Source organism: Pseudoliparis swirei, chromosome 18 (assembly GCF_029220125.1).
Source record: "Pseudoliparis swirei isolate HS2019 ecotype Mariana Trench chromosome 18, NWPU_hadal_v1, whole genome shotgun sequence".
NCBI classification, from domain to species: Eukaryota; Metazoa; Chordata; class Actinopteri; order Perciformes; family Liparidae; genus Pseudoliparis; species Pseudoliparis swirei.
In genome coordinates, this window is record NC_079405.1 from 20618916 (window position 1) to 20628678 (window position 9763).

Genomic DNA, 9763 nt, shown 5'->3' on the forward strand with positions numbered 1-9763 from the left:
CAACATTTCCTGAACCAGCCTCGTTCTCATTCACGTGAATGGAGGAATCTGGAGCAGTCTTTTAGGACCTAATAATTTAGATAAGGTCTATTTAAGCGTTCATACTGGTTCACTCTTACGGGAAACATTTTTTTTTCAGAATCTCAGACTAAAGTCTGTCCCGGCATGTGATGAGTGGAGGGAACACAGATACCATGGTCAGTGTTAACACAAATAGGTAGGTAATACTTGACAAGACCCTGGAGAACAAATGCACATTGAAAAAGAGCCCCCTTACTCACTAAAACGGTTTATAGAATATTACTTTTCCTCTGGCTGAGGAATTTATTTTAACTTTCATTTGAAAATTGGTAGTAAATTATATTAGATCAGTAATGATTTGTTTTAATTCAAAGTTCGCAGTATATAAGCCCAACAGGCTGTCTGTCAGATTCATTTTAGCACCATTACAGTGAACTAAGCTATTTCTATTTTCTTTGCTAACGCAAACGGTTAATAGAAGTTATTATATCGCGAGTGACGTAGAGACGCCGTGTATATCTCCGGTAGTGATAGTGAACTGTCAATCACAGTAGCCCTGCCCTAAAGCATACCTGGCTTTATGGTCTAAACTCTTAATGGACCATAATTTACTAAATTAACATCATGCTGTAATGATGAAGACTTGAAACAATTGATTGAGACCATAAACTCATATTTACTGAGGGAATAAATTAAGAGAACAGTATAGTAATTTTCTCGTAGACTTCTATGCAATCAGGGGAGTCGCCCCCTTTTGGCCATTCGAGGGAATGCAGGTTTTAAGAAACTTCCGCATCGGGTTCACTCGCTGAACAGGAGGTTGCCGCCTGGTAACCTCAGCAAATTTGAGTCACTGAACTTAACCTCTCGGCCATGTTTGTGGCATTCGTGCCTTGTGAAGAACCTTTCATGCAAATGTCGGACACATATTATTGCTTGCATGCAGTTATTTGTAACAGACCGTCCAATAAGTCTGTGCTACAGTTTGTTCGGTGAGTAAAATTCAAGTAGGATATGATTTATATGTGATCACTAATTAGCAGTTATATCTATCTGCTCTAACCGTACCTGACTTTTTAGCTTAGTTTGTTGTACTAAAAGACATTCTACGAGTCGGCTGTTCATTTTTCATTCCAAACAAGCCTGTTTTTCGCTCACCGAAACATTGCATCCCCGTTATATCACCAAATATGTGAATTACTCATGCATCTTGCTAAGTAAGCTAGCACTAGCGTTAGCTTGTAATTTATGGTCACTTCTGGATGAAAGAAAAACAAGATGGCAATGGCCAAAATCCCAAATTTGAGGCTTCATAAAGGCAGTCCACAAGCCAATGGGTGATGTCACGGTGACTAAGTCCACTTCTTGTATACAGGTTACAGTCCTGAGTGGGCAGTCATACAAGGTTTGACAGTAAAAGTTGCTCCACTTGTTTTTGGGGCTCAAGCTGCCTCATGTAGGCTGCAGCTAGCAGCTGAGTCCTCAGACACTCTTATCTTTATTGGTCATTTTGACGTCTACACTTTAGGACCCAAAATACTTCCACACACCGCCTCTCAGATCTGAGATGTTGTGACCATCATGGCTTCATGGTGGCTTTAGGCTTCAGCTAGATACGGTGGGTCATCCACTAAATCATAGGATTGCTTGTTCGATCCCTGGACGCTCCTGTCCATGTGTCACTGTCCTTGGGCAAGTCCCAACACATCCCGCCTTGCATGGCGACTCCGTTGCCATCAGTGTGTGTGAAAGAGATGCTTCGTCCAGTGAGATAGAAAAGCACTATGAAGTGCAGTCCATTTTTCCATTTGTCTGCTAGTGTCTACCTTTATTTTGATTAGCTTAGTTTGCTAATATGTCAACAGCGCATACAATAGGTCAAGAGAATTTAAAAGTACCCCCCTACTGGACCGCAAGGTGAACTACTTCATGGACCCAACATTTTGAATTCATACTGGTCATTACTGAATATTTCATTTTTCCCCATGATCAAACTAATGGATTTTTAATAAGCAATAACTGCTCTTGTGAAAATGATTTAAAATATTTTATATTTAATGTGTTCAATTATAAATATGTGCTTGTATTCAGGCATGAGGGAGAGAGTTTTAGTAATTAATCATTTTCATCAGTTTTATTGTCATCACCAAATTGATCAGACAGAGAAATATAGTGTCAGAATATATTTTTGGCTTTTGTTTTCAACAAATCCAATACATGGCTTCTCATAATTCCATGTTAAATTCACAAATACATCAACCAATAATAAATAAATAATCTTCAGAATTGGTAAATAAATAGTTAAATAAATTAATAAATACACAAATATCTTTTCTTAACGCTTAAGATATGTTTGAGGTAAATTAAGAGCTTCTTGGCATATAAAATAATACTGGCATGTAAATTATTGCAATTTCAATTAATAAAAAACAATATAAAATATCCTATACTTGTGAACAACACTGAGATTTTTTATGAATTTCATACATAATTCCTGAATAATTTCAAGTGAGGTTATTGCTTATATCAAAAGGCAGGATTATGATGCATGCATGTAAAAGCCTGAGAAGAAGCTTTCTCTGACTTTGTTTGTATGAACTATTAAAAAGCGTATAAATAGAAATTAAAAAGATGAATACGTCCCGATCAGTCCTCAGAGCTGCAGCAGTCGTCCTCTGGTTGGTGCTCCTTGAAGCAGGCCGATTCGTAGTGCTTGTTCAGGTAGGACTTGAGTGCGAAGCTCTTGCAGCAGCGTTTGCAGGAGTAGTGCTTAAAGGCCGAGTGCGTCTGCATGTGAGCGCGCAGGTTGGAGCGGTCGGCGAAGGCCTTGCCACAGTGGGCGCAGGCGAACGGTTTCTCCCCGGTGTGGGACCTCATGTGGCCCTGCAGAAGCCACGGTCGACTAAAGGCTTTGCCGCACACCGTGCACTCGTGCTTCAGGTCATGGGTTAGCATGTGCATGGCCAGCGCCGGCATGGACACGTAGACCTTGTGACAGGTGGAGCACTTCCTGGCCTGCTGGCTGTCCAGGCTGCGGTGAGTCTGCTTGTGTCTGCTCAGATTGGAGGACGTGGCGTAAGACTTGCCGCACTCGCCGCACACGTGGCGCCCTTTGGATTTCCCTTTGGCGGGGCTGCAGTCCGCCGAGCCGACGCCCTCGCTGCTGTCCGACTGGCTGCCTCCCTTGCGAGGATGCCTCTGGCTGGGCCTCCGGCGGGAGCGGCCGTCTGAGACGAGGAAGGCACCGATGCCACACGCCTCCAACTCGGGGCCACTGCCGTCCGACTCGACTGTGCCGCTGGAGACGGGACTGTCCGGATGCTCCATGTCGTGGTCGGAGAACTCCTCCCCGCCACTGCCACCTGGGGAGTACAGGGGCAACGAGGAAAGCACGGTCTGCTCATGACCTGCCTCCTTTGTGCTCTGCAAAGCTGAGGGGATGATGTAATCGTGGATGTAGCCTGGGAAAGGAGAAATATAATGTATAAAGAGATTGAACATCGTCATGATTCTGATAACCTCTGATGAAAAGTGCCCTCTTACCCAAAGCCCTAATCAATATGAATCCTAGACAGGAAGCTATTTGTAAGAGCAAGGTTCAGCAAGCTTTGGGAATGAAATATTAATGAGTCTTTGGGTGCACAGTTCTGCCCCAATCAATACTTCCACTGACTTCAACAAGTGCTATCGTAGGGAAGAGAAAAAAGAGGAAGGTGAAAGGCGCATTGTGGCTGAATATGAGTCTGAACACAATGTGCTGACATTGACAAAACAGTCAGCAGTACTTTGGCTGCCCCATCGATCCACCTGTCGCCGCCTCGCAGCAGCACGTCTACATCTGGGAGGGGGGGTGGGCAGGGTGATCAAAACAGAGCGTCGCAGCAGTGAAATCCCCTCAATCACGAGATCATTTTAATCAGATCATTCCCCATCTGTGGCGTTTTTGAGAGCATTCATGAGTATGGTGAGGGGGAGATTGAGTGACAGGTGGGGAGGACTGCGATTTGGCAAAGAGAGGGATGGGAGGGAGAGAGTGTGTGTGTGTGTGTGTGTGTGTGTGTGTGTGTGTGTGTGTGTGTGTGTGTGTGTGTGTGTGTGTGTTTGGTGGCGTGGGGAGGGGGGGGGGGTGATCTTGACAGCAGTCAATGGTATATTGAGCCCACTCCCCCCCCACACCCACCCACACACAAACACACCCAGACACACACTGGAACACAAAGCAAAGCAGACAGCTGGCATCCTAAATCTGGGGGACAAATGATTCAACTGAACACAAGATCTGTGATGCTGGTGGTGGAGGGGTGTGTGTGTGTTTGTGTGTGTGTGTTGGGGGAGATCTGCTCAAAGCGCACATTTCTTTGGATGTTTCTCAAAGCCACACACACACACGCGTGTGCACCAGACACACGCAAAATATTGTTTGTATTGCAGGGTTGCTCTGCACATCCTGCCTCTGTCTAGAAGTCCCGCGAAGGAGGCAAATCTACTGTCTGCCAATGCACTGCTCATGTTGCACTTTATTGAATTACCTGCAGCACTCTCTATTTCCCAGTCAATACCCATCTTCTAAAAACCCTGTTCCATCACCTCTCGCTGCTCCACATATGGATTGTGTTGCTGCAATCCTACTCCCTGTGGCTATCTAACATCCTGCAGGATCAGATGGAGAGAGATGGAGAGATGAGGAGGGGGTTGGGGGGGGGGGGATGATGAGAGGAGAGACTCAAGGGCAACTGCACCATCTAAGGACAACACAGTCCCATGTGGCTATCTGCTTTCTCCCGAGTGTTTTTTTTCTTTCTTCTTTTTTTCTAGTTGGACCTGACAAAGGCTTGCATCAGATGTAGAGGCTGATGCGCGTGTACACGTATATCTCATCATTCGTGTGCACAATAGTATTTAAAGCCAAAGGCCGCTGTGTGATCCGGTCGGGGCATTAAGCAGATTGAGCTGGCGTGACCTGAATACTATTTAGCATCCGCCGAGTTAGAAAACAAAAGTCCTGAGGCGCACGGAAGGGGGAGCAAGCAATGCCTCTAGGGTTTTTTTTATATGGGGGGGGGGGGGGTAGGGGGGATTTCCCAGAGCGATTAGGTAGCGAAGACAAGAACATGAACAGCGTTGCATGGTCTTTTTATCTTTGCCTTTTTGTTGCCGTTTCTGTGCTAAAGACCGTATTGATCATCTCCAAAGGGGGAAATCAATAGCTACCAGCCAGCAGACACAACAAGTTCAAAACACAACTGGAGAAAGAAACTCACCATTTTCACTCAAACACACCGCCAAGTTGGTGGCCGACTCTGTGATGGCATGTGTGACAGTGTGCGAGTCGTCCCAGTGCTGCTGGTGCTGATGGTAGTAGTTGGAAGACGAGAAATCGTGAACCTTCGGCTGCTTCACCAAAAAGGAACGTGGCATTTTTTCCTCCTGATTTAAAAAGAAGGAAAAAAAGAAGAAGAAAAACAAAATACTACTGCTAGAGCCTCATAGAAGACCAGGCTGATGAAGAAGAAAAAAAACTAAGAAGAGGAAAAATGTGCTGAGGTTCCAAGCGGCCTTCTTGAAAAAGGCCAAACGGCGGATGATTGAAAAAGAATCTGTCCTGGACTCAAAGGTTTCAAGCCAGAGGGGAGAAAGAAAGAGAGAACATGTAGTGAAAGCAGCATACAGAGAGAGAGAGAGAAAGCAGAGGACAGGAAGGATGGAGAGGAAGACAGAAAGTGGCGAAGGGGAAACACAGGCAGAGAGAGAGAGAGAGAGAGAGAGAGAGAGAGGGAGAGAGAGAGAGAGATGGCTGGACTAGCTGAGCTCAGCACTACTGCAGCCTTTTATATGTGGGGCACAAGCCCCAAAGATCAGGTGGTGCTTTGGAAGAGGGAGCTGCTTAGCATTAATCCATCAAACATCCCCGGGGACACACATCAAATTACCACGAGCCGTCTGTGCTTCTACACGCACGCACGCACACACGTGCACACACACACACAGACACACACACACACACACACTCACACACAGAGAGCAGTCAACTAACCCACCTCCTCCTCCCACATCCTCCTCCTCTTTTCACCCCTCCGTCTCCCCTCTCCCAGGGAGGGAGGGCAGACAATAGTGGTGCAGAAGCACGTGGGTGACACTACACACAACATCTTGTCCTCCATTGTCTTTCAATGAAGTAGCTAACACAATTTATGCTGCCCCAAACACACCCCCCCTTACTGCGAACACCACCACCTCTGATATTTCATCATACACACATCCAGCTCATGGTAGAAATGTTCAACCTTCAGCAGCGTGATATCGGTACATCCGTCAGATTATGGATTGGGTTTTGTGTGTTTTCATCAGATGTAGGTCACCGTCACTTACGCACATTCAGATCCCTTCATGAGTATTCCTCTATGTAATCTGAGTACTTTTAATAGTAACGGTGTCTGTAGTAACAATAATTAAAATATTTTGTTATATCATTACTATTATTATTATGATATAATATTCAAGATACAGTTCAGAGAAGAATATGAGCCATATAATGTTATATCTTTCATGGGGTCCCTATTTTCTTGTAATCGTCTTTCTATTATGCAGAATAACTAACAACATTTATATATTTTTTGCATTAACCTTTATATATCTTTTGAAATTATGAGTATCTTTTTTTAAATTCTATAGGTGCAGACTTTTTTTGTCATGCGAAAATAATAATAATAATAATAATGCAGTTATTTTTGGTTTATTATGCATTTTGTCTTTTTGTTGTTGTTATTTAATTACATTCACAATGCAAGAGTATGGAAGTGTAGAGATAGTCTGTAACTCTGACGGTTTCTAAGAAATTATTTCAGAGGGACATGATGTTATAATTTCTGAAAAATTCATGTGGATTACAAATTATATAATCCACAATGTGGAATATTTTAGTTGTTTAAACATGATGGCAGGTGTCTTAGAAACATTCAACGTGAAATATTGGAATTTTGTTTTGTGCTATTTAATTGTTTAACATTGCGGTTTATATCGAGATACCCCTATCTCAGCACATTACATTGTTATTTGTCATTTCTTTGGTTTTAATAGAATTCTAAGTAGTTTCACTATTTAGATCAAATATAATCTTTGCATTAATTTGGAAACAATTTAGCATATGTGACAAAGGGCAGTGTTTTAGATATGTAAGGCATACACATCAAAACATCCAAATGAAGATACATTGGGGGATATGTAAATCAAATAAAAATGTATTTTATTTAAGGAAATGAGCATGTTTAACATTTCTATTTTTTTACTTCCACCCTCTAAGTATGTCCTTGTTTCTGGCAGTTCTATGTCTCTATGAAGACCCCTCAGCCCTCCATATGACCACATAACCCTCATCTGGATTTAAAAAGCCCCCACGGTGACTTCCGGTCCGACGGCTGTGACAGGCTGACCTCTGGGTGCCTGCAGGGTCACAAGGTCACATTCTGGTTAGCTGGAGAGACGGCAGCAGCTTAAACCTAGCCTGGACAGCTCGTCCCCAGATGGCTCTGCAAGATACAGTTCAGTATGACTGGATCATATAAAATGTAATATAATCTCACAGACAGATGTCGACAGGGGGGATTTGTATCATCTCTGGTCCAGTCAACTGTTAAAGAAACTCAAAGGTGCTGAAAAGAGAAAGAAGTGAAATAATCTCCATCTTAACATATGAAACACATAATTATTATTTTCTTCGCCGTCTTCAAATCTCATTTGCAGACACAAATCAGCAATGAATGTATCTGCTTACTTGTATTGTGTGATTTCAAAGTATGAAATATCTTTCTTTGCACAACGAGTCACACTGTTGCACTGGGGGATATGTTCCTATACCACCATGAACACAAACAGTGTAGTTTGTTTTGACTCAATCCCACACACACTGTCCTGCTGCCACAAATACTCACCACAGCACCGAGATTTCACATAGTTGGGACTTTGGTGATGTAGAATTTGGCTAACCTTGTTAAAGACCAGCCTGGTCGCCTGGAATTGTTTTGGGGCATTGGCATCGGAGCAAGTGGTTTAGAACTAAGACCGGACGTTCACCCAGGAGACCACCGTTTGTTTACAGTGTAAAAAAACTAAGGTTAACATCAACTTTACGCTTGTTACGTAAAAGAAAATCTCTTCACCGCTCAGTTGTTTTTAATTGACGTAATTAAGATAAGAAATAAGAAAAGATAATCTTGTATTAGTCCCGCAGCTGGGACATTTACAGGATTATAGCAGCATACAGAAAAAATATATGTTACGTTGATATATTAGTTTCGTTAAAACAGTAGTAATGTTGTTAAAATGCATTTTTGTGTTGTTAGTTGTTACGTTGTTGTATTGTTACGTTGTTGCATTGTTACATTGTTGGTTGTTACGTCATTGCTACGTCGCGTTGTTGCATTGTTACGTCGTTGCTACGTCGCGTTGTTACATTGCAATGTTGTTGCGTTGTTACATTGTTGTGTTTCGTTGTTATGTTGCATTGTCATGTTGCATTGTTACATCGCATTGTTACATTGTAATGTTGTTGCGCCGCATTGTTACATTGCAATGTTGTTATGTTGCATTGTTACATTGCTACATTGTTAAATTGCTATGTTGTTATGTTTTTACATTGCGTGGTTACCTTATGTTAAAACAATTTATAACAACCTAATCAAACGTATATTTCTGGTTCAGAAATGTCGTCATTCAACGTATCTCGCAGTTGCAGAAACCTGTAATGCTAAAAAATGTCTGCCGACAGGGTTGGTAAAACCAAATAAACTAACCCATTGTTGGTTTGGGGCTTTTATTGAGATTTCTTAATAATATGAAACCTAGAATCCTTTTTCATAAACCTTGCCTTTATCTTAGAAAATTGTATTTTCTTAAAACAAATGAAGAAATCAGCCAGTGGGGTGAAGATGATTTATCCTCTTTCCATTGTTAATCCTAGAAAGGTGAATTTGTGCAGTGATGTCATAGATGAGCAAATTAAGCAGAGCAGAGAGATTTCCCAGAGGGTTAGTGAGATATCATCAAACAAAGCACAGGCTGACATGCAAAACAAAATAAGGCCTGTTTTGGCACAAAACTGCGTGCATGATTCTATAATGTTTGTAATAATGTTTGCCTTAAAGTCGCACAGAGGAATTACACAGCCAGACATGGAGTATTTCTGCCAGAGAAATCTGGCCGCTCCCGTCCTTGTGTACGTGATACTGACTGCTGAGTCTGATTAAATGCATGTTAAGTAGCGTTGCAGAGAATGCACCCAGAGACTGTCTGTCTAAGCCTGTTGAGCTGCGATAAGTGAGATAATTTGTGTTAATCGCATCCAGTCATTAGAGAGCCATCTGAAAAACAAACGCAGGTCCTTTTCACCGAGGCATCTTTTCAGCACCTCACCAAAAAATCTCCCACTCCGCCATGTGACAATGAGGCAGCTGCACGCCAGTGAATGAGAGTGATTGTCTCTTTTCTTTTAATCAGCACTCAGTGAGTTAGAAAAAGGAGAATTTCCCCTCTTCACTCTGCATGTTTTTTTAAGGGTTGATTGTGGTTAGCCGCGGAGAGTGATTTGTGATTTATGTTCCGACACATTTCATACTTTCTTCTTTTCTTTTTTTTCTTTCAAGCAACCAGTTTGGTGCAATTGGTGTTAGGAACGCTCCGCTGAGATTTGTCTCGCACGCGTCTCCGCAGAAGCAAATAACAAAACACCTTTAAGTCAATTTGGAAG

At 42.5% G+C, this 9763-nt stretch overlaps 1 protein-coding gene across 1 annotated transcript; it reads right to left on the reverse strand.

Moving 5' to 3' along the window:
- Nucleotides 1-2413: 2413 nt before the first annotated feature.
- On the reverse strand, nucleotides 2414-5534 carry LOC130208790 (transcriptional repressor scratch 2-like). The gene is made up of 2 exons (XM_056438114.1): nucleotides 5283-5534; nucleotides 2414-3482 (listed from the first exon to the last, which is right to left on the reverse strand). Exons 1-2 carry the CDS (start codon nucleotides 5437-5439, stop codon nucleotides 2668-2670), a joined length of 972 nt encoding a protein of 323 aa, XP_056294089.1. The 5' UTR covers nucleotides 5440-5534; the 3' UTR covers nucleotides 2414-2667.
- Between the last annotated feature and the right edge of the window lie 4229 nt (nucleotides 5535-9763).